The sequence below is a fragment of the Neolamprologus multifasciatus genome, chromosome 20 (genome assembly GCF_963576455.1).
Source record: "Neolamprologus multifasciatus chromosome 20, fNeoMul1.2, whole genome shotgun sequence".
Taxonomy (NCBI): Eukaryota; Metazoa; Chordata; class Actinopteri; order Cichliformes; family Cichlidae; genus Neolamprologus; species Neolamprologus multifasciatus.
The window spans coordinates 13,360,181-13,384,321 of NC_140458.1; the positions used below are offsets into that span (position 1 = coordinate 13,360,181).

The 24,141-nt window shown below is 39.4% G+C and overlaps 2 protein-coding genes and 1 long non-coding RNA gene across 4 annotated transcripts; 2 read left to right on the forward strand and 1 right to left on the reverse strand.

Annotated features, from left to right (window-relative positions):
- The first annotated feature begins 1,925 nt into the window (after positions 1–1,925).
- Positions 1,926–6,800, forward strand: LOC146494578 (cytosolic sulfotransferase 3-like). The gene is made up of 7 exons (XM_085146951.1): positions 1,926–2,541; positions 2,777–2,905; positions 3,261–3,361; positions 3,451–3,577; positions 3,669–3,766; positions 5,122–5,296; positions 5,592–6,800. Exons 1-7 carry the CDS (start codon positions 2,403–2,405, stop codon positions 5,702–5,704), a joined length of 882 nt encoding a protein of 293 aa, XP_085003077.1. The 5' UTR covers positions 1,926–2,402; the 3' UTR covers positions 5,705–6,800.
- A 256-nt stretch (positions 6,801–7,056) lies between these two features.
- On the forward strand, positions 7,057–16,182 carry LOC146494579 (cytosolic sulfotransferase 2-like). 2 transcript variants are annotated; one of them, XM_085146944.1, is made up of 8 exons: positions 7,057–7,285; positions 8,685–8,841; positions 9,172–9,300; positions 9,397–9,497; positions 9,573–9,699; positions 9,788–9,885; positions 15,489–15,663; positions 15,765–16,182. In XM_085146944.1, exons 2-8 carry the CDS (start codon positions 8,703–8,705, stop codon positions 15,875–15,877), a joined length of 882 nt encoding a protein of 293 aa, XP_085003070.1. In that variant the 5' UTR covers positions 7,057–7,285; positions 8,685–8,702; the 3' UTR covers positions 15,878–16,182. The 2 variants fall into 2 exon arrangements, with proteins under 2 accessions (XP_085003070.1, XP_085003069.1); XM_085146943.1 differs by lacking the exons at positions 15,489–15,663; positions 15,765–16,182 and adding exons at positions 10,721–10,895; positions 11,001–11,287 and having other exon boundaries at positions 7,067–7,285.
- A 1,580-nt stretch (positions 16,183–17,762) lies between these two features.
- Positions 17,763–23,844, reverse strand: LOC146494580 (uncharacterized). The gene is made up of 2 exons (XR_014871595.1): positions 23,539–23,844; positions 17,763–23,505 (listed from the first exon to the last, which is right to left on the reverse strand). It is a non-coding gene; the product is annotated as an uncharacterized LOC146494580 (long non-coding RNA).
- Positions 23,845–24,141: the final 297 nt, after the last annotated feature.

Below are 24,141 nucleotides of genomic sequence, written 5' to 3' on the forward strand. Positions count from 1 at the left end.
TTTTGCTCTACAAAGGGCCTGATATCCACTTACAAGGACATTATACTGCCACTGTTATACCAATATCTAAAATGAATGTCCTCTTATGTGGAGCTTATTTTTCTCAGAAAAAAAAAGGGGGGGGGGGTGTCATTCTTTGTTTTTACATTCATCAGGTCCCAATCGGCCCAAATAGCAAAGAGAAATTAAAAATGCATGCCATGAAAGAGTTTGGGTCTTAGGAGGTTAAGAAAAAGGAGGGTGAAGGAACATGTTGGTCATATAGAATATCCTGACTGTCTACACGCCGTGGCGGTCATAAAAGTCAAACATAAGATCAAAGGTTTTGATGTTCTTTTTAAACTCTCCATTAGAAAGAGACAAACTGCCGTCCAATAATGCTGTTTAATGTTTGTATATGCTACTACTTTGATTCTGTTCAACTGTGTCATTTTTACTGAACATATTTAACTAACTGATTGTTAATGGTTAGTTTGTCTGACTTTATGCTACTGGGTTTGAAATTAAGAGACCCAGCTGGGCATGACGGTGGGAAGAAGCTGGAGTACCAGGAGAGAATCCACACAGGAACCAGAGTTCATTTTGTGTAATTTCCCAGCTTAAAAAACATTTATCCTCAACTTAAAAACTACACTACCTGAATAAACTAAACTTTGTTTATTTCTCAAATGAATATGTTCCAATACTTAATTATTTGGCCACACATAAAGTGTAATGTGGGAATGCATAGGTTGCCTATATAGAATCATAGATCTGGTATGAATCAAGAAAAAGAAGCAGAAAACTTTTTACATTCACACAGTTATGGCAAGCAGCTCTCAGCTGTGTAGAGATAGTAGGCTGCTGTTGTATGTTTGATTTCATTTTTATTAAACACAGCTGTTTTAATTCTATTAAAAGATTTGTGTTTTTATTCTTCTGTCATCTATGTGCAGGTTATTGCAGTGTTTACTCTTTTGTACAGCAAAACAATCAATCCAGCCTTCAGCCTGTTCATTATTGATTTATTTATTTTGGTCGAGTTGAATGAACCTGGCTTATCTGACTTCATAGCACTGTTTCAGTATAAATGCACACATTTCAGAAAGCAGTGCGGTGTGTTCGAGTGAACAACAAAGGTCTTTTGTTTGGAAGACAGAAAAAAAAACCTACACGTGACTTTGAACAATATTCAACAGAATACACATGCCATGCTGTCTGATGTATATGTTTTAAATGTGCTGCATTTTTGCTTTTTTGTTTGACATGTTAATGAACAGTAATAAAAAATTTATTTTTCTAACTTCTAACTTTATCCTTCTTAAGTTTGGTCCAAATATACTGAGCAAGTACTGAACTCCTTCACTTTAGGTCTGAGTCATTGCTGAAATTAACGATTAAACCGTCGAGTCACGTGCCCTCCTCACAATTTCAAGATTACATTAGTTGGTAGTAGTGATCCTAGATGGTAAGCAAGCCTTGTAATCATGTGTTACCAACTATAAATCTTCTGTGCTTTTACTTTACAAAAATATTTTGTTTGCATTAAAACGTCCTTGTTTTAAATACTTTAACACTAAAATGTAACGAATGAAATAAATGTGTCTTATTCAGTGTGGTTAGAGAACATGGCTGGAGGGGAAATGTTGTAATTCTGGTGTTTCCTGATTCTACCAATGCTGGAATGCACGAGCTGACTTTAACTTACATCATCTCATGTCTCTCCTCCTCTCTGTAAAAAACAGCAAAGCCGAAAATGTTCACCTTATTATTTATCATTATTGTACTGTCAGCTGACTGTTTTTGCACTTACTTGAATGAACCTCTTTGTGACTAACATGACCGATATTCACAGAGCAATGTTAATATTATTCAGAGTTTTATTAAGCTAGTACAACAAACAAAAAAGCAAGGTGAGCAACACAAAGCTCAGGCAGAATCCAGACAGACAAGGTCCAAACTGCAATCAGAAAGTGAATAGTAAAAACATAAATGCTCTCATAAAAAAGAAAACACTACAGTTGCAAAGGTTAAACTGGCAAAGGTGATGATGGTAAGTTAGAGGTATAATTTCAGTAGGACTTATTAGTGGTGCAGGAACAAATAGTCTCCACTAAACCTGGAAACAACAACCAAACAAAAAGCAAAGACAGCAACTCCAGAATGTTGAATTAATAGATTAATGCAGACCTTCATCAGATCTCTTATTAAAAGAAGAAACCAAATCAAGCACCTGGATTCTTCCTTGACTTTAAATCACAGATGAGCTACAACAGTGTGTGACCAAAAGAGTCCCAATGAAACTTCTAGTTTCAGCATAGTCATCAACTCTGGTTTTAAAAACCAGAGGTTGCAAAACATAACTTATTAACTTAAGTAGCAGAAGGATGGGGAAAACATGAAAAAACAAGTCATTCTTACAGATGGAGGTGCTACATCGGCCACAACTGTTTGACTTCCATGGAGTCTCCATGACCAACGCTTTCACTGACAACTGGGACAACGTACAGAACTTCAAAGCAAGACCAGATGATATTCTTATCGCTACGTACCCTAAAGCAGGTTTGTTAGTTAGTTACTTACTTACTTAGGTTATAAAATTGTTAGTGCTTTTTAAATAATGTTTTCCCATTGTAATGTTAACGTGCAAGTTTATAGGCTTCAGACTTTACAGTGTGCGTTGGCTAAAAGACACTATAAGGATGCTATCTGACTGTGTTCATTTGGATTATGGGGCTTATATCATCATGTGCTGATATCACACCAAACAATATGCATTTATCTGTTTTGCACCCAGGAACCACATGGGTCTCTTACATCATAGATCTTCTGTATTTTGGGCACATGGGTCCAGACCGTCAAACATCCATCCCTCTTTATGACAGAGTGCCCTTTCTGGAGCTCTACGTACCTTTTCTACCTTCAGGTTGAATCTTGTGACCACCTTCAATTAGCCATATTTGTATTAGACCAGAACCAAAAGGTCCATGTCCTAATTTCACTTTGGTGTACTTATTTGTCATTAGAACTGTTTAGTCAAAAGGATATTCAAAAAACTTTCTGAATCAGGTTACAAATAGCTACAGCTACAAATACAGCCTTGTTCAATAGCTTTGTGATGCTTCTGGCAGTTTTATTGGTGTGTAAATCTGTTAAGTTAGTCATAGCACCTCAAAAGCACAATGTTTGGGCAATTAATTTTGTTGATCTGTGGTATATAAAGAAATCTATCTTTGCATGTTCTGTTGCAAACGGTTCCTTCTTATCTCTACCTTACTCAGGTACCGATTTGGCAGACAAACTTCCCACCACTCCTCGTCTCATTAAAACTCATCTACCAGTCCAGTTTGTACCAAAGTCCTTCTGGGAGCAGCGCTGCAGGGTAAAAGCTGTGCACACATACCTGTAGTCATAGAGACATGGGATTTATGAAACCCACAGAGTATAATTCAGTGTTTCCTCTTTTTGTAGGTGGTCTATGTGGCCCGCAATGCAAAAGACAATGCAGTGTCCTATTTTCACTTTGAACGCATGAACGGTGGCATGCCAGAACCAGGAGACTGGAGCACCTTCCTGCAGGACTTCATGGCGGGAAAGAGTGAGTTTAATTTACTTTTAGAGTTAAGGACAAAAAATATTATCACATTTCCTGTATAAACATTCCTTTGTGTGTTGTTCTGTGTCTCCAGAGGTTTTTGGATCATGGTATGACCATGTGAATGGCTGGTGGGAGAAGAAGCAAAGTCATTCAAATTTTCACTACATGTTCTATGAAGATTTGATCGAGGTACAGTAAATTTGGCTAACATGTGTGCCATTTTTGACAGAGATCTTAATATTTAAAATTATCATATAACAAAGGATGTTAAACATGAGGCTGCCAGGCAGGAGGAAAATATGAAAACCACAAAGAGTATTCATGGATTTAGTAAAAGAGGACATGTGTGTATGATAGAGGAGGATGCTAGGGATAGGGGAGATGATCCACTGTGTCAGCCTGTCCATCCATTGCAAACAAAAAGTGACACAAAGTCAGTCCCTGAAATAATTTGCATCTTGAACCTATTTGTCGGTCAGTCATACCTACTGACCGACTTACTGTCCTCATAAATGTTGTGCACCACCACAAAAACTACTGTGCCTCCCCTGAATTCCTCATAGAGTACCACAGTTCCTCTCTTGACACCCACATATGCCTTCTCCACATCCATAAAGATAGAGAGCAACTACTTTTGACCTTCTCTACACTTCTACATTAACAATCTCCAAGCAAACATTACATCTGTAGTGCTCTGTCTGCTGCTCTCACTGCTGCTCGTTGATCGTGTCCTCTCTTCTTAATCTAGCTTCAGTCACTCTTTCCCATATGTTCATGCTATGGATCATTAACTTTATCCCTCTGTAGTTACCACAGCTCTGTATATCCCCCTTGTTCTTGAAAACACATCTTCTCCATTTCTCAGGCAACTCTCACTCTCCAAGATGTTAAACAATTTCATTAAAAAGTCCACTCCTCTCTCTCGTTGACATCTCCATACCGCCACAGGTATGTCATCTGGACCATCTGCCTTTCCACTCTTCATCCACTTCATAGATGCACTACTTCTTCTGCATGTCCTGATTCACTATAAGTCCTCAATCCAATCTCCTTCCTCTCTTCTCTTCATTCATTAACTCAGCATATTCTCCTCTTGTTAATACATTTCTGTCTCTATCCTTAACCGCCCGCCTAACCAATCGATAGGCGTTTATTGTTAACCCAGCCCCTGACCTGTTTGGTATGGAAATCTTAATTTTGAAAATCTGCATATTTGATTTGGCAAAGATTGGGTTATGTCTGAAAACTGTAGTTCGCTGAATTGTTTCTGATGCATAAACTGCAAAAAAAGAAAACCTCAGATACGAGGTTTAATAATAATAAATAAAATACAAAGAATGGTCTGACATCTTTAAATTGAAAATTCACAGAGAATGAACAAAGACACAGACAACTAAAATGTGTTTTCACATGTCAATTTATGTTTTCCTTAGTGCTATGAATAAATAGCACTAGAGAGCAGAAGAAGAAAAAAACATACATTTCATGTTGGAGTGAACTGTCCCTTCTAAACGTATTCATATTTTCAATATTAATGTTAACAGGACTATGAAAAAGAAATAGACCGACTGTGTTCCTTCCTTGGTTTGTCTCCTTCAGTTGAAGAGAAGGAAAGAGTCAGAGCCAGTGTGACGTTTGACAGCATGAAACAAAACAAGATGACCAACTATTCCACAGTTCCTGTGATGAACCAAGAGGTGTCTCCTTTCATGAGAAAAGGTACAACTGCCTGCTGGGCAACATTTGTTTCTCAGTATTTGATCAGTCCAGTAGTGCTGATCAAATACACTTTTTTTTACACCCTGTCCCGTCTGGCAGCTTTTGTGATCAGAACTGTGATCTGGATGAACTGTGGTGCCAGCCCCAGCCACACACACACACACACACACACACACACACACACACACACACACACACACACACACACACACAGACCATTTACTCACGCACTCTCACCCACCGTACAGGACAAGTATGACTGTGGGATTGATCAAATAATGTTCTCTTTCTCCAGGGAAAGTTGGTGACTGGAAGAACCACTTCACTGTGGCTCAGAATGAGCAGTTTGATGAAGACTACAAGAAGAAGATGAAGAATCCTGATCTAAAGTTTCGCTGTAAAATTTAGAGCCCTGGCTGAGCGTGATGAAGCTCTGAAGTTAACTAGTTGAGGATAAACAAAGTGTTGAGACAGATTAATTAGTATCCCTATTGTAGTATTAGTATTCCTATATTACAAAGCTTTTCCGCTTATCCAGTTCAGGGTTGTCGAGCCTATCTCAGCTATCATAGGGTGAAGCAACAGTGCTAACCAACACACCACCATGGTGCCAAATAACGTATTAACTTAAATTGATTTGATTTTCTTATTTGATATGCTCCCATTTTGATTGTATTCAAAGAGATGCAAAAATGTCTGTTATTATTATTATCCTTGGATAGCATGCTGTTCAGTAGTGTGTTTAATGTTTTGTGCAACAAAATAACCAAAACTGTTTGTGATTTTTACTGATAGCATTGAATTAACCGATTTAACCTGGTTTATCTGAATTTATACTACTGGGTTTGGCATTAAAAGGCTCAGCTAGGCACGATGGAGCATTGAACAGATGTGTGCATGTCCCAACAAATAAATACAAATATATGTATGGATCATCAGAATTAACCATAACTCAACTGACATTCGTTTAGCTGTTTTTGCACTTGCACACACAGATAATAGTCATCATTGAGAGTGACACGGGGAGACAAATAACCATTCATCTTCACATCTGCCCTTAACTTCACTATTAAAAAACAACAACTAAATACTACATAACCATTTAGCAACAAATAAAGAATAAAAAGGTATATGGTAAATAGAGTTGTAAATACAGACACAACACACAGACCTGGTATGAATCAAGCAAAAGAAGTCGAAAAGAGTTTACACTTTATTTTGGCTAGCACTCTCAATCTTCTCATCTTCTTATTGTTATGTTGGGATGTTCAGAATAATTACATACAGCCTTTTAAAATATAATGAAAACCTCTGTTGCACTTCTTCAAAACAAGGCTGATGCTGAAACTTTTCAATGTAAACGGGACTTTGGCCAAAGAATAGGCCGACTGTGTTCCTTCCTTGGTTTGTCTCCATAAGCTGAAGAAAAAGAAAACAGCCAGAGCCGGTGTGACCTTTGACAATATAAATCAAAACAAAATGACCGACTACTCCACCTTCCAAACAATGAACCAGAGTGTGTCGCCTTTCATAAGACCTGTGCACTTATACAGGTTTGGTTGCTTTTTTCTTTGGTCTGATCTCCCTGTATACTATTGTGTTCATGTTTGAACAGTAATACTCACAGACACACATCTAAGGAAGTTGTGCAGTGTGTTAAAGTGAACGTTGTGCAACAAACAGATTTCTTTCTTCTGGAAGATCCAGACCCAACTGCAGTACAGAAATTCTCAGCTTGGTGAGTGTGTAGTACATCAAGTAATATTCACTAGAACAAAACATGCTAGACTGAAAGATGTGTATGTTTTAAAACTGTGGTGCTTTTTTGTTTTTATTAGGCGTAAATGGCCAGAAAAATCTAATTTTTTTAACTTCATGCTCACTCACTATATGTCTGAGTCATTGCTGAAATTAATGGTTAAACCGGCGAGTCACGCCTCTTGTTCACAATTTCAAGATTATGTCAGTCAGTAGGAGGAACGCAAGAAGGTAAGCAAGCTTCATAATGTTTAGTTCCCAACAATAAATCTGTGGTTTTTACTTTATATACAAGTTATTTATTTAAAAAAGAAAATAAATATAAATGTTTATTATCTTTTCTTTTTTTTAAAATTTGAATAGTAATTAAGTTATTCTTTAAATTTCACCATGTGTCTTGCTTAGTGTGGTTGGTGAACACAGGTGAAAGGAAAATGTTGTAATTCTTGTGTTTCTCAGTTTTACCAATGCTGCAGTGTGTATTTTGACCTCTGGTTGTATGGCAAGCTGTTATTTATTATTTATTTATTATTTTTATAAATCTCTTTTAACCCTCAAATCATCAGCCAATTAATAATTATTATTACATTAACTACTGATTTTTTTATTGCAATTACTAGTTTAATTTTACTGATGACTCGTTATACCATCTTGCATCATGTCAATATGCCCAATATTCACAATTTCAAAATAATGTTAAGTTAGTTTAAAGCAACACAAAACCACGTCAGTAAACCAACAGATGGCTGAGGCAGACTCAAGCAGGAGCAGTCCTAGTAAAAACATAAAAACTAAAAAGCAGTAACACTGCAGTCACAAAGGTTAAAGTGGCAAAGGTGGTGTTGGTGAACTTACAGGTATAATTACTGTAGAGCTGATTAGTGGTGCAGGATCAAGCAGAGACAGCAGCTCCAGAATCTTAGATTAGCAAACTCTAACACGGGGATTTACACTTTATCAGATTATCAGATCTGTTATTAAAACGAGAAACTGGATGTGATTCTGATCCTTAAACTGATCTTTAAACTGAGTCACTGCCATTAAATGTATATCAGAGGTGCCTTTAACATGAAAATTCCAGTTTAGCATTTTGTTCATCACCTCTGATGTTTAAAACCTGAGGTCACAAGCTAGAGCTACATCTGCCACTGCATGACGATAATCAGTCAATAGTCCACAGCATGAAGCATATACTGTTTAAATTTTTATTTTATTTATAACATAAAGTGTTAAATGAAGGCATACATTATGATTAGAGTGATTTTCTTTTACACTTCTGTGCTATCGTGCCACTTTCTGCCAAAAACCTCCCTCTGCTGGCCGTTAAAAATAATACAGATTTAAGGATTTACTTTTGCAGATAATCTGTTATTTCAAGCCAAGACCCACAAACAGTTTTTTTTAAATGAGGACAGTTCCCAAGGACCTTTTTTTTTTTTTAACTTCCAGTGCCTCTCTTATGGAACAAAAAAGCATCATGTTTTCTAGACCGATGGAAGTTAAAAATATCACTTCTGATCTGTGGGGGGAGAAGTCAGCCTACGCAGTTGTTATACATGTTTTAAGCATAGCTTTATGTTGTTGCACAAGTAAGGACTGGAGAAAACACGACATACACTTTGATTTTAAGGGCAAATCATTCTCACAGATGGAGCTGCCACCTCGCCCACAACTGTTTGACTTCAATGGAGTCTCCATGACCAACGTCTTCACTGACAATTGGGACAATGTACAGAACTTCAAAGCAAGACCGGATGATATTCTTATCGCAACTTACCCTAAAGCAGGTACTGATTTGTATATAAGAGTATGGAGCTTATGTAATCATAGTATTTTTTTGTGTGTGTGTTCATAAACAATTTTGCATTGATGTCCGAGTACGCACACCCCACTTTTCAGTTATTTATTTGTAAAAAATGAATCATGTATGATTTTCGTTCCACTTCTCACGTGTACACCACTTTGTGTTGGTCTTTCACGTGGAATTCCAATAAAATTGATTCATGTTTGTGGCTGTAATGTGACAAAATGTGGAAAAGTTCAAGGGGACTGAATATTTTGAAAGCCACTGTATGTTTACAGCTAAACATAAAACATTTTGTCCATTTCAACTTCAGGAACAACATGGGTCTCTTACATCCTAGATCTTCTGTATTTTGGGAACATGAGTCCAGACCGTCAGACATCCATCCCTGTTCATGACAGAGTTCCGTTCCTGGAGATCTGCGTACCTTCTCTACCTTTAGGTTGAATCGCGTGTCCACTGTCACTTTAAAATACATCAGACATTTACAATGTTTAGCTATATTAACCTGTGGTATCTAATCCTCCTGATAATTCAGGTGCAGACTTGGCAGACAAACTTCCCACCACTCCTCGTCTCATTAAAACTCATCTACCAGTCCAGTTTGTACCAAAGTCCTTCTGGGAGCAGCGCTGCAAGGTCTTGCACAAACACCCATAGCCACGGGATTTATGAAACTCCCAGACCATAAATTAGTTTTATCTTTTTCTGTAGGTGGTCTATGTGGCCCGCAATGCAAAGGACAATGCAGTGTCCTATTTCCACTTTGACCGCATGAACCTTATCCAGCCAGAACCAGGAGACTGGAGCAGCTATCTGCAGGGTTTCATGGAGGGAAAGAGTGAGTTCAGTGTAGTTTTACAGCAAAGAGACCACACTATTTCATTTCCTGTACAAACATTTCTTTGTGTATTGTTCTGTGGCTTCAGGGGTTTTTGGATCCTGGTATAACCATGTGAACGGCTGGTGGGAGAAGAAGCAAAGTTATTCAAATCTCCACTACATGTTCTATGAAGATTTGATTGAGGTGAGGTGGGCTAACATGTGTGCCATTTCCAACTGAGCTCTAACACTTTGTTTAATCATCACACAACTTTTAGAAGATGCATAAAATGCCAAACCAAACTCTCAGTTCAACTCAGAAATACTGTCTAAAAATGACATGCATCAATATTCTAATCCAATTACTACATTTTTATGATGATACATGGTAATATTTCTTAAACCAGGTTGTATTTTATTTGTTCTTCGAGTACTGGCTGGTGTGCAGTTTAATTCCACAGTGCAAGAAAAGCCAGCCAGAGCTGCAGACGGGTGTACAAAGAAAAAAAGCTATGACTCGTGAACAGACTTTATAATGTTTGGTATCTCTGAAATTCACTGATTGCAAAAATTTCTCTAAACCATGTCCAATATATTTTGTTAATTTAATCATTTTTGATGCATAAGTAACAAATAGAGAACACACTATTTTCCACCAAATCCTCATCCAGCAAACATCTCTGCTATGTGAAGGGGAAATCCCCACTCAGCATACACATATGCACACTAAAATGTGGGACCTGGCCAGTCAGCCAGCAAAATTTTTCCTCTTGTGTTCCTGGCAACATATCAGTTTTTAGCCTGAGATGCTAACCGTCTGTGTGGACTGTATTGGATCAATGATTTGTTGTAAACCTTGTAGACTTATTACCAAAAGTTTAAACATTTATGAATGTGCTACAAGTGAGTATTTATCTATTATCAACATTACTAAACCACAGATAAAGTTAATTAATTAATTGCATGTTAATCTAAAGGTTCTGAAATTTAGGAAACACAAAAGGGTAGAAAAAAATCATATCTAATTTTAATGTGAACAGGACTCTGAGCAAGAAATAGACCGACTGTGTTCCTTCCTTGGTTTGTCTCCATCACCTGAAGAGAAGGAAAGAGTCAGAGCCAGTGTGACGTTTGACAGCATGAAACAAAACAAGATGACCAACTATACTACAATTCCAGAGTTGAAACAAGAGGTGTCTCCTTTCATGAGAAAAGGTACAACTTCCTGCTGGGCAACATTTTTTTTCTCTATATTTATATCAGTGTGTGCTCCATTTATCATTAGGTTATTCAAATACTCTGAATGTTCTCCTTCTCCAGGGAAAGTTGGTGACTGGAAGAACCACTTCACTGTGGCCCAGAATGAGCAGTTTGATGAAGACTACAAGAAGAAGATGAAGAATCCTGATTTAAAGTTTAGATTTGAAATTTAAAGCCCCAGCTGGGCATGATGGAGTTCTGATCTGATGTAAGTTAAGAAAAATCAAATGTTATTCTTGATTTATGTCATTTTCTTCCACTGTGATGCAGATGCATATAAATAACAAAAAATGAAAAACAATTCATTGACACTGAGGTTTAACCAGAATAATAAAGAATTTTTAAAAAATCGCCAGTATGTCTCTTCTACTTGTGCCACAACCTTTTGATGATGAAACTCTTTAATATGAACAGGGATCTGAACAAGAAATACACAGACTGTGTCTTTATGAAATATGGATGGGCATGATGGAGCTCTGATGTGATATTTGTGTCAAGAAATTAATTTTTAATTTTATCAACATAACTATACAACTATATAACATAAAGACTTAGTGGAGGCCATGTATCCACGATGTTATGCTCATAGATATAAATCAGGACCATAAACAATGATTGTGACTGAAATTAAACTTTAACCATTGAGCTTAACTTTCTCTTGAGACATACGGTGAACTTATGACGAAGCTTTGTCTTTCTACGAAGTAGAACTGTAGCAATGTCCTCCTTCTCAACATCCATGAATCTTCTCTGTGGTCTTCCTCTTTTCATCCTGCCCTGCCCAGTTCACATTCAACATCCTCTGCCCAACATGTCCACTATCCCTCCTCTGCACATATCCAAAGAATCTCAGCTTTTACTCTCTAACCAACCACAGCCTCCAGTCTTCTTTCTGTAATGCCACTAACATCAAACTATACATCATAGTCTTATTGTTATCCTTCTGTCACAAATCACCTGTGAAACTCTTCATCTCTCTTTATACCATCCTTTCCCTTGGATGATTGACCCCATGTATTTAAACTTGCCCATGTGTCTCCCTCTCATTCACAGTATTCTACTGGTTGCTTCTGTTGACTATATTTCCTCTTCTCTCCAGAGCATATCTCCACCTTCCCCAGGCTCTCTTCTACCTCCTCCCTATTCTCCCTACAGGTCATATCATAGTCCATGAAGACTCACATCTAACCTCATCTGTCAGCAGTTCAGCTTTCAGTCCCATGACCACTACAAACAAGAAGGGACTGTGAGCTGATCCCTGAGTGGGGTGTAATCCCACCCCTGCCTTAATCCTAACTGTCACTCCAGCTCCACTGCTCACTACTATCTCAATGTCTTCATAAATGTCACATACTTCTCTGTCACTCCTGACTTTCTCATGCAGTACCACAATTCCTCTCTTGGCACCATATTAAATGCTGTCTCCAGATCCATAAAGACACAGTGAAAGTCCTTCTGCATGTTTTTCTACACTTCTCTATCAACACCTTCAAGAGAAACATCTGCAGTGCTGTCTCAGCAAGAAGCCATATAGCTGCTCATTGATCATCTCCTCTGTTCTTGACTTAGATTCACAGTTATTTCACATATCTTAATGCTATGACTCATTAACTTTATCTCTCTGTAGTTACTACAGCTCTGCACATCACCCTTGTGCTTTAAAAGTGGTACAGTACACTTCTGCTCCATTCCTCAAGCGACTCTCATTCTCCAAGATATTTGTTAAACAATCTGATTAAAAAGTCCGAGACTTCTCCACACCTCCACAGGTATGTCATCTGGACCACCGGCCTTTCCACTTTTCATTCTTTTTAGGGCTGCCCTCACTTCCTCCTGACTTATCCTTTGGAAGCTCCTCAAAATCCTCCTTCCATCTTCTCAGCACACTAGCTTAACTCAGTAGCACATTTCCATCTCTATCCTTAATCAACCTAACCCGCTGCACATCCTTTCCAGTTCAATCTCTTTGCCTGTCCAGTCTCACTTACAGCTCGCTACAGGCCTCTTTCTTTTCCTTTGTCACCTCTCTCCCCTTTTTTTCACCTTAACCATACACTCAGCCTCCCAGTACTCCTGACTACTTTCTTCATCTCTATACTTATCCCATTTTTGCTTCATTAAACTCTACCTTTGAATACTTTCCTGAACGTCTTCATTCCTCCACCAAGTGTCCTTGCCTTCTTTCTTCTGTCCTTAAAACTTCAGCTGTACTTTCCCAGTTATGTGATAACTCTTCTCTACTACCCAGAGCCTGTCTCAACTCCTCCCTGAACTCTGCACAACATTCCTTCTTCTTCAACATCCTTGCCTCTGACCTTCACTTGCTTCCTTATCTTAATTTCCATATCCAGTACTGCCTAGCTACATTATCCTTGTCACCACCTTGCAGACAGCTTTCTCTTTCAGATTTCGCCTTCTGCTTACGATATAGTCTGTGGCCACTCTTATATGTCATCCCGTGTCCCTCCCTCTTCCTGAAATATGTGTTTACCATAGCCATTTCCTTCCTTTTCACAATATCCACCACCATCTGTCATTCTCTTTACCCCTGCTCCCTTCACTTACATATCCATTGACGTCTGCTCCAGTTATCAAGCTTAGTCATCCAGCTTACTCCAGAATTCCTCTTTCTCTTCTATCATCCAGCCTGTGAGGCATACACATTGACAACATTCAACATCATGCCTTCAATTTCCAGCTTCAAACTTATGATCCTGTCTGACACTTTCTTCTTCTCCTCTGCAACACTATTCATGTACTCTTCCTTCAACATTACTCCTACTCCATTTCTCTTCCTATCTACACCATGGTAGAGCAGCTTGAATCCACCTTCAGTGCTCCTCGCCTTGATTCCATCTGGTCTCCTGTGCACACAGTATCTACCTTCCTTCTCTCCATCACATCATCCAGCTCTCTTCCTTAACCAGTTATAGTCCCAACATTTAAAGTCCCTACTTTCATCTCCGCATTCCTGCCTCTCTTTCTCTCGCTGCCTCTGAACACGCCTTCCCCCTCTGCTCTTCCTTTGTCTTCGGTCAATAGTAACATAGCTTCCGCCGGCACCCTGGTAACCAACACCACTGGAAGTGGTCGTCGTTAACCTGGGCCCCGACCGATCCGGTATGGAAATCTCATAATTGATGATCATCATGTTTGATTTGGCAAAGGTTTACGCCGGATGCCCTTCCCGACCGAAGATGGGGGTACAATTTATGACGGGGAACACCGGCACTGGGAGTACTCTGGCTTGTGGCCCCCTCGTGGCTGTGTTGATTGGTGATATATATATATATTTACATTTTATCCCAGTCATTATTGTATTTTATCTTTCGTGCAACATGTTATGATCCCTGAAGCCATGGCTCAGAGGGACCTAACATATGAAATGCCAGCGCGCTTTTATAGTTCAACAAATATTTAATAGTAGAAAAATAATTACATAAAAAGACCGAGATGGGAAGCTGGGGCATAAACAAACAAAAGGGAAAGATCATCAACCAACCAGACACTTGGCGATCGGGATTCTATATTAATCCCCAAACTACTATTAGCAAAACTAAACAAAAAGAACCAAAACCATAAACAAGATATCTGGATCCAAGTAACAATAACCAGCACTGCAACAGCAGCTGCAAATTAACGCTGGTGCTGATAGAGATGAGAGAGAGCGAGGGGGGAGGGAAAGAGAGAGCTCTTGTTCTGCTTTTTCAAGCCTTATGCAAAATTTGGTTAACATTTATAGCCAATCAGCGATTGAGAAAAACCAGCGAGCCGAGAACATGGCAGAAAACCAGTATCAGGATACATAGCACAACAAAACAATCAAACTTCTTGTTTTTCCTGTTTGATATTTTTACTGGCAAGTTTGGATGAACTTATTTAACCCCAATCATGTGACTTTATATCACTGGTGCATGTGTTCATATTTGAACTGTCAGACTCAGTATGAATGTAAGGGTACAACAGTCTGCGTAATTCTTCGCAGATTTCCAGGACGCTGTGCAGCGTGTGTGCTACAGCGAGTGTTACGCAACAAGCAGACTTCTGGGAGATCCGGATCCGGATCTCCCAGAAGTCCGGATTTGAATAAGCATGCATCCATCACTGCACTCATGCACTGCTTCAAAGAAACTTTTTTAGTTGTGTCTGAAGTTTGAGGCTGTGTTTCTTCCATTAGTGTGAATGACAGAAAATAAGAGCTTTTTGTTAAGTGGAAATGCACACAAAAGATGTAACAGTATTTCCTGTACAAGTAGTAGCATGAATCAAACTTATTAAAGCAATAGAAAAGAAGTGTATATTTGGGCCATCACTGTATCAGTCTTCTCATGTTACTCCCTGAAGAGGATGCAAGTAAATATCTTTTCCACAAAGACACCAATGACTTCTTTTAATTCAGAATGACTCTCTATAAATAACAGATTTATTCTTTTTTTTCTTAAACACCAAATCCACAGTGATGAATATAGAACTATAGACCCGAAGGACAAAAACAATTGTTGGGGTTCCTTTAAGAGTAAGAAATATTTTCAATATTTTTGTGAACAGGACTGTGGACAGGAAATAGACCGACTGTGTTCCTTCCTTGGTATTTCTGCTTCAGCTGAAGAGAAGGAAAGAGTCATAACCAGTGTGGCGTTTGACAGCATGAAGCAAAACAAGATGACCAACTATTCCACAGTTCCAGTGATGAACCAAGAGGTTTCTCCTTTCATGAGAAAAGGTACAACTGCATTTTTTTTTCTTTATATCTATATCTATATCAGTGTGTGCTCCATTTATCATTAGTTTAATCAAATATTCTAAATGTTTTGCCTTCTCCAGGGAAAGTTGGTGACTGGAAGAACCACTTCACTGTGGCCCAGAATGAGCAGTTTGATGAAGACTACAAGAAGAAGATGAAGTATCCTGATTTAAAGTTTCGCTTTGAAATTTAGAGTCCTGGCTGGGTGTAATATAGTCCTCAGAAGTAATATGTGATTAAATATTTAACAAATAATCAAATTATAAGTAAAAAAAAAAACCACAATTTCCTTATATTGTGATGCTGATGTGTACAAATCAGATCATTAAAACAAATCTTTATTAAGAATAAAGATTCTCTCTCTCTCTCTCTCTCTCTCTCTCTCTCTGTCTCTCTCTAAACACACTGTGACCTCTTTGCTCATAAGCAGAAATTTAGTCCTTAGACGTAGCTATGGTTTGGATGTTTCATATTTTTATTGATACGTGATACATCTAAGAGTCCCGTGACACAGCAGGTTTCAGACTGTAACCTTTTAATTTTCTCACCACACTGTCCCACCAGGGTGAGGCAGATTACCTTTCAATTGATGTTAAACCACATGTTTAATTTGATTCTTTGATTCTATGAGTTTCCAGTGATGTGACCCCTCATTTTCTTTATGTTTCGCTTCCAAGCAGCCAGACTATCTTGTAATTTTGAAGAGATCTTGAGCAGTAGTTCTGTTGTCTTTCTGGAAGTATTTTATTGGACATCAGCTACTGAGGAATGTGTTTGTGTGTTTTTGTTTTTTTATGCACGCAAACACCTATGTAGTCAATTTCTTTAGCTGAATCTACCAAGTCTTCAAATGAACACTAGTTATATCTCAGGAGAGTGCGCCATGTGTCTTTAACAAATCTGAAGAAGCTGGACATGTGAAGGTGTGTCATCTGTCAAAAACCCAAGGAAGTGAAACAAGGAAAAGGCTGTGGTATGCCAGGTGTGGCCAATGTGTATGGAGGAGGTCAGGGGAGAGGTGCAACAGTGAGTGTCTACAGCCATGTGTGAAACAGTGCCGGTTCTGTCATCATTTGGCATCATTTGGCACTGCGTTTTAGCCAATGATGTTGGAGATTTATGAACACAGATAAATAACATCAGATTCAGGGAATGGATGTAAGCCTTCCGTATGTCCTCTTAAAAGAGAAGAGAAATAAACACATATGGGACAATTCTCCCCATCTTAGACAAAATGTGACCTTAAATGTCCTTTTCTAAGTCATTTTCTTCTCTATACACAACTCTTGGCCTCCAGGGCATAAAACTTTGAACATTGAACATTGAACATTGCTTCGTTTTTGTTGGGTCTGTGTTTCCACAAGCCCTGCTAATTCTAGAGACTTATTCATCATGAAGAAAACAAGACAGTCGATCGATCAATTATTTGCGCAAGGGAGGCCTCGTCTGTGTCCACCACGAAAATGACCCCCCCACCTAGAACCTCGAGAATCTGGGGAGGGGAGGACAGAAAGAATTCCTTTCACAGAATTAAAACAATGTACAAATGGCAAACATAAAAATGACAATATTTAACAATTCACCCTGACATAACCCTCCTGTTTGTCATTTTTATGCCTCAAATTATTCCTATGTAGTACATTCTAGCCATGCACCTCATGCTTGACATTTTCAGCGCAGGCGTCATTTATACACAGGCTTCTGTCATGTCAGTAATTTCAGTCATGTCATATTGTTGTAAAAGTACATAATTAACAAATGTATTGGAAATCATCTTAGTTAGCATTGATCTTATACAAGGTAAAATGCATCCTATACATAAGCAAATCAGTATCAACAATACATAAACAGGAATTATTATTTTCAAAAGAGGATGCCACCAAGGACCAGACATTAACCAAGCTATCCAGCCTTATGGTGCATCTACTCCTGTCATGTAATTCATTATGTATTTCTGCAAGTAAACAACTGAATATCAAAAGTCAAACAAGAAGAATCATCATTCTCAAAAATCATATGTCACTACAATCCAACTGTATACAGACATATGCATTCAAACACATCAGTTGACTTCATTGTTTGTCCATGTGGCTCTCAGCTAACTTCAAAGCTGTAGCCTGGTCAACACTCCTTTTTATGACTCCTATCAACCCCCCAAATCTTCTCACTGTAGGCTTCCTGTGGGGGTTAGAGTCAACTGGTGAGTTATCTGCATTTACAACTCTTCTCCTGTCCTGTTGTCACCACAGAAAAAGCTTTGTAAAGGAAATTGGATCAAGCTGTTTTGATCTTCTTGGCCCAAAACCTCAAGTGTTCATGATGTAAATGTAGACAAAAGGCTTCTCTGTTTACATCCTTCTTGCAGAAGACAAAAGAATAGGTGATGTTGCACAAATTCCATGGTAAATCTTCAACTTGGACTAGTCCATTGTCCTTTATGCACATAGGCAATCGGCCTGTTTCCAGTTGGTTTAACTGTTCAATGTCCTGCAGCGAGTCATATTCTTTGAGTCAGACTAGCAGGTCTGTCGTACCAGAGCAGTTCACCTTCCCGGCTACTGGTGAATCAACCGTCCATTCAGGTTCAGAGCACTTGAAAAGTTGAAAAAGTGTTCCAAGTACGTTTACTCCTGGATGTGTTGCTAAGGCAACCAAACAAACTGTCTTGCTCTCAGTGATGCTATATGGCCACAGTCCAGAAGAATGTGTAGCCAGTGGCATCACAAGCCCATTGGTCTCGTTCTTTATGTGAGCGGTTGTGTTCCTAAACTGCCACCAGTAGTTGTTGAAAACCCATGCGGGCACTGGGTGTGGTTTGCTCTGTCCCAGTGCGCTCCTGTCATCCCACTCTGGGTCCACAGGCTCATGAAGGCGCACAGCACATTCCCAGCCATTCTGATGAGTACCTGTGGCTCAGTTGGTTTCTTCACCGGATTGAGACGAGGGGCCCTGAAGGCTTTCCCCCCCCTTTGTACCCGGTCTTCCTGCCACTTACTCCGAGCTGGCCTGGATGTGTGTCACCTTCTTGCAGTGCGCTTGATGTATCCATGTATTCCTTCCGGCAATCTTCACTGCTGTGGTCATTGTCAGCAGCACCCGATAGGAACCTTCCACCGCGGACTGGACCAGCACTTCCTCTCCATGGCCTTATCAACATCCAATCTCCAGACTTCAGACTCTGCTCCTGCGGAGAAACAGAATCATCTGGCAGATCATTTGTTCTCAAGACTACTTTACTTTTAACATTTCAAGCATCTAATCTGCTAATATGCTTTCTCTTCTGTTTTTCTATCATCACTACAGAAGACTAGAACTCTAAATGCTCTAACATATATAATCTCAAAGAGTCAGACCATTCTCTGTTGGAGGAATCCTCATGTATATCTTAATTAATTCTATACAGTCTAACCATGTCCTGCCTGTCTTCCTAAGTCTTAACTTTACTGTTCCATTAGTTCTCTCTGCCTGCAAATGCAATTTTTTTTTTTTTTTTTTTTAAAGTATTTAATAATCCTAGAGTGAGTATAACCTACTGCTGCCATTATCCCCCCCTGTGGAGACATTGCAAAGCCCATGGCTCAAAATAGCAGCAGTCTTGTACAAATTATTAGGCAGTATTGGTTTATCACACAGATAATAAACACCAACCTGCAAGCTCGCTCCTTCTGTAAGTCACAACTGTTTTCCTGCTGTAGGTGAGTGGCCCTACGTGTCTGCTGATGTTGTACTGCTAAAATGTTAACACCATGTTCTACTAAAGCTGCCTCTTTTGCGATGTTATCTGCAAAAACTTTCCCTAATGCAACTGGATCTTTCCCTCACATGTGTGCTGCACATTTACAAACGGCAATTCCACTGGTTAATAACACTGCCTCCAGCAGATTTTGCAAGAGTTTGGTGTGTTCTACAGGTTTCCCTGTAGAGGTTGTCACACCTCGTCTCACTCACTGCACTACAAGGAAATGTAATGTAGCAAATGCACACTGGCTATCAGGGTATATTGTCTCTCTGCAGCTTTACACGTTTCCGTTAAAGCTAGCATCTCTGCTGCTCAAGCAAATATGAAACATGTTAGTTGTCCTGCATAGATAACTTTCTCACTGTCTACTACAGTAAAACGTGTTCTAGTCTGTCCCTCTGCTGTTGTAAAACTCAAACCATCAACAAACCAAACCTTTCCCTCAACGAGTGGCACAGCTATTAAGTCATCCCTCGACTTACACTTCTTCTCCACGTGCTCTCTACACTCATGAGAAGTGCCCTCTTCTTTTGTTGGCAAAAAGGGTTTGACAAATTCAGAATTGTGCACCACTTTATGGTTATGTATGGTTGTGAGAGTAACAGTAACATTAAAGGCAAGTGTCTTGTAGGTGACAGAAATGTAAGTTTAGTCTGCAGTAGTAGACATCTACCTCATGTGGAACTAACAATGTCAAAAAGTGAAATAAACTATTTTCTGAAACATTGTACAGCTTAAGCTGCTGCACATACTGATCTCACGCATGGAGGTAAAGCACAAGCAACTAGAGTTAATCTTTTAGGATAGTAAGTTTTTGGCTTCACTTGTGGAAAAAGTGCTGTTAGTTATTTTACAGTCACCTGGCATTTGTGCTGTTCACAGAACCACAAGTCCATCGCTGGACCTCCTCTGCGCTGTCACTTTTTGGAGCTTGGCACGCTCCCTCAGGTTCTCATGTTCCAACGCTCCTGGAAGCCCAGTAGCACAGCTCTCTGCGCGATGCTGCTGTGCTGAAGGTGATCTCTGATCCTCCTGAAGACTCTCTCCAGGCCTCAGCTTCCATCTTGTGGGCGATCCTCTCAGTCACTCCTTCTCGTTATGGCACCTCACGACATCTACAAATTAAAAAATGACACTCCTCTCGCCACATGGCTTTTGCCATGTGTCAACTCCCCAATGAGACATGTACAAGAATGTTGCACAGTCTCCCTAAAACAATCTCCAGGGTTTGTCCCTTGGAGCAGCTTCACTCCAAGCTGTAACCCTGTGTAAAAAACATTAGTCAGCAATTAAATGTTTTGCTTGTTTAACTCCCAGCTTCAGCATGTATCTTAGAAGACAAAGTCTTAAAGTTAAAACAACCTCACATTTGCAACCAACTGCAGCTCGTAAGTGTAATAAAGTATTCAGCATCACAAAGACAAGTATCATTGCAGGTTTATTCTAAACTCATTAAACTCCTACTTTTTCCCATAATTTGTTCCAAATCATTGAACATCTCAACATCATTCCACATTGTAATCAGCGACTTTCCTTAAGTTTGTCACTCACCATGAGCCCAATAGTGGTCAGATAATGAGCCCCATATAACTATTCTGTAACCATTGCACATCTGTTCAATTGTCACTTGTCTGTCTGCTGAATCCTTTAAAAACACTCTTAAGGAAAAACAAACATTAGCCAAACACACGGTTCATCCTGGTCAGGTGTCGGCCATCCAGATTCCAGAGGAGCTGTGAAAAGTCATGAAGTTAACACTCGCTGTGGAAAAGTAACAATGGTCTCACCACAGTATGTCTCAAACTGTATTAATTTCTCCCCTGTAATTTTCACATTTTCTCCAACATTCTCTCAACAACACAGTGTAATTTCATCATCAACATATAGCCTGTAACTACAGTTTCCTTCACACAAAATCTCAGTAATCCTGTGGTAGAAAAACATCATTAAGTTGTGTCCTGCTATAAATCACATGATCAAATCACATGATTAACCATCTGCTGTAAAAAGAAATGTAAATGTTAGCGCTGCGCAGGTGTATACACTCTTTCTCACAGTAATCTCTGTGAGCAACATAAGGTAGTGAATAACACTCCCATGGTAAATTCACAGACACAAGAAATTTTAAACTAAAAAGGTTAAATTTGCAGAGTTCACATAGTCATGTGACCCAAGTTTCCTCCTGTGGTCTCCTTCTGCTCCTGCAACCGAGACACACACAGAGATACATCCACACCTTTATCAGGTGGGGGTTAACTTCACACAATGGTGTTAAGTCAGTCAGTCTTGTCAGCTTCCCCATTTATTTTAAAATTCTCACTCATTCACTCAGTGATTCTTTGCAGATTGTGGAAATTATCGTCGCATTCGTTTCCACATTCAGCAAATTGACGTCATTTCAAAAAGAAAAATAATTTAGACTGGATTTCCTCGTTGAATCCTTTTGGACAGGAACTTGTTTCCTAATTGTCCCAAATAAGTGGCTTTCTCCTGCGCCCATTTTAATTTTGGAGAAGCTCACTTTGCAACAGTTTTCTCGACAACGAGTCGTATAGCGCTTCTGTTCTAATCGTGCAGATCTGCTCAAACAGAGATCATCAAACAAAACTTTCAGTGCACCATGAAAGTAACAAAATAAAAGGAAATAAAGAAAATAAAGGAAAGGAAAGGAAAGGAAAGGAAAGGAAAGGAAAGGAAAGGAAAGGAAAGAAAGGCCTTGTTTAAGTCATGACACGTGTTCTTCATGTCAGGGGGATAAATCGTAACAACCCAATTGGCAGGCTCAGCTTAGTAACAAAAGACAAATCAACAGCCAGTTTAATCTCAAACATTCATCCAATCAGCCATACACACAACATACAGCATAACCCTGTTGTCTTAGCACATAAGTTTCTTCTCATGTAACTAAATGTGTGCCATGTTAAAACTTCTTCACACACCAGAAACTCACAATCAGCTCACTCATCTAAAACCTCTCATCAGCATTCTGTTTTTCTCCTCTATGATGTAACCATCTGTCCTCCTATAATATTCAGTCCACTAGTCTATGTATCACTTTCATCTTATTAGTGACTTGGACAAGATGACAAACAGAATCTCATGCTTAAGGTGCTGTCTGGTCTTCATGAGTATCATTTATTGTGTATATGTATGTAGGGTTAGTATAGTTAATGCATTTTCTGTATGTTTTCGTGTTCCTCTCTCATCACACTTTCATTATTCTCATCACTTGCTTAAACAACACACATCTCTCTCTGTTTTTTGTTTTGTTTTTTTATATATATTGTGTCAGGGATGGATATGTGGTTGTAACGTTTGTGTTCACTAACTTTACTTTCTGTTTCCTGCCCTACCTAGTCCGTCTTAGACTCAATGCTGCTCCTAATGCCTCTCCATACTCAGCCTTTAATTTCTCCTCCTCTGCCTCTGCTCTCTCACACTCTTCTCTGCCTTTCTTTCTGCTAACATTCTTGCTTCTCTTCTCTTTTGAGCCTGCTCCAGCCACAACTTAGCAACTGCTAACTGCAATTCCTTCCTCTGCTTCACTTTCCCTGTTTTACCTACTACACTTACAACTATTCTTTCTACAAGCACTTTACTCTTAACTTCCACTAATGTCCATTCAAATCCATATTTTTCACGTCAACAACCTACATACTGCGTGCTGCCCGGTAAAAATTTCTCCATAAATTTTACATCCCCTTCTAAGGCAGACTTACACATTTTATTCCCCATTATGACAATTCTCTTAAGTTTGCGGCAGGTAACACCTTACCTCAAAAATCCAGGCTACGTGTACACAACAGGTCACAGAATTAATTAACACCGTTTAGGTTTCCTTCTGTGTTGCTGCGTACACCTACTGGCAATCACACACGCATATGTTCATTCACACACTTTTTAAGGCCTATAATCTTAAACTCTGTATACCGCGGCGAGCTCTTTCCTCCTTATACATTGGTGGAGAAACCATATACTCAACGCCCTTATCTGCGGAGTCCCTTTTATTTTATAGAGCTCTATCCTCCTTTCGGCAGAGAAACCGTACCCTCCTTCTATTCGGTGGAGAAACCGTCCTTACCCTCCTTCTATTCGGTGGAGAAACCTCTTTAAACCTCCTTCGGTGGAGAAACCGACTTAACCCTCCTTAAATAAATCAAAAAGATTAAAACAAAAACAAAAACACTGGCGGAGAAACCAGGCAGCTTGCGTCTACACGCACAGCTTGCGCGCTCACGTACCTGCTTTAACGCACGGGCACGTAGCCGCTCTCTAAGGCCTTCTGTACTCACTGTTTGTTTACGTTCATGGGAAGAGTCTCTGGATCCCGTCAATCGCCATCCATCCCGAGGGGAGTTCAGGCGCAAACTTCCCGGCCTGGTAACAAAAGCAAAGTAGTACCAGGGCTTTCATCAATCGTCCCAGACTCTCCTCTGTGGATGCGATGTGTTAGGCTCCGGCTCCGAAGGACCAAATAAATGTTGGGTCTGTGTTTCCACAAGCCCTGCTAATTCTAGAGACTTATTCATCATGAAGAAAACAAGACAGTCGATCGATCAATTATTTGCGCAAGGGAGGCCTCGTCTGTGTCCACCACGAAAATGACCCCCCCACCTAGAACCTCGAGAATCTGGGGAGGGGAGGACAGAAAGAATTCCTTTCACAGAATTAAAACAATGTACAAATGGCAAACATAAAAATGACAATATTTAACAATT

Coding starts and splice junctions, on each gene's coding strand:
- LOC146494578 (XM_085146951.1), top strand. CDS start 2,403: ATGGAGGTGCTACATCGGCCACAACTGTTTGACTTCCATGGAGTCTCC. Junction 2,542..2,776: donor CGCTACGTACCCTAAAGCAG/GTTTGTTAGTTA, acceptor TTTTGCACCCAG/GAACCACATGGGTCTCTTAC. Junction 5,297..5,591: donor GTCTCCTTTCATGAGAAAAG/GTACAACTGCCT, acceptor CTCTTTCTCCAG/GGAAAGTTGGTGACTGGAAG.
- LOC146494579 (XM_085146944.1), top strand. CDS start 8,703: ATGGAGCTGCCACCTCGCCCACAACTGTTTGACTTCAATGGAGTCTCC. Junction 9,700..9,787: donor GGGTTTCATGGAGGGAAAGA/GTGAGTTCAGTG, acceptor CTGTGGCTTCAG/GGGTTTTTGGATCCTGGTAT. Junction 9,886..15,488: donor TCTATGAAGATTTGATTGAG/GTGAGGTGGGCT, acceptor TTTTGTGAACAG/GACTGTGGACAGGAAATAGA.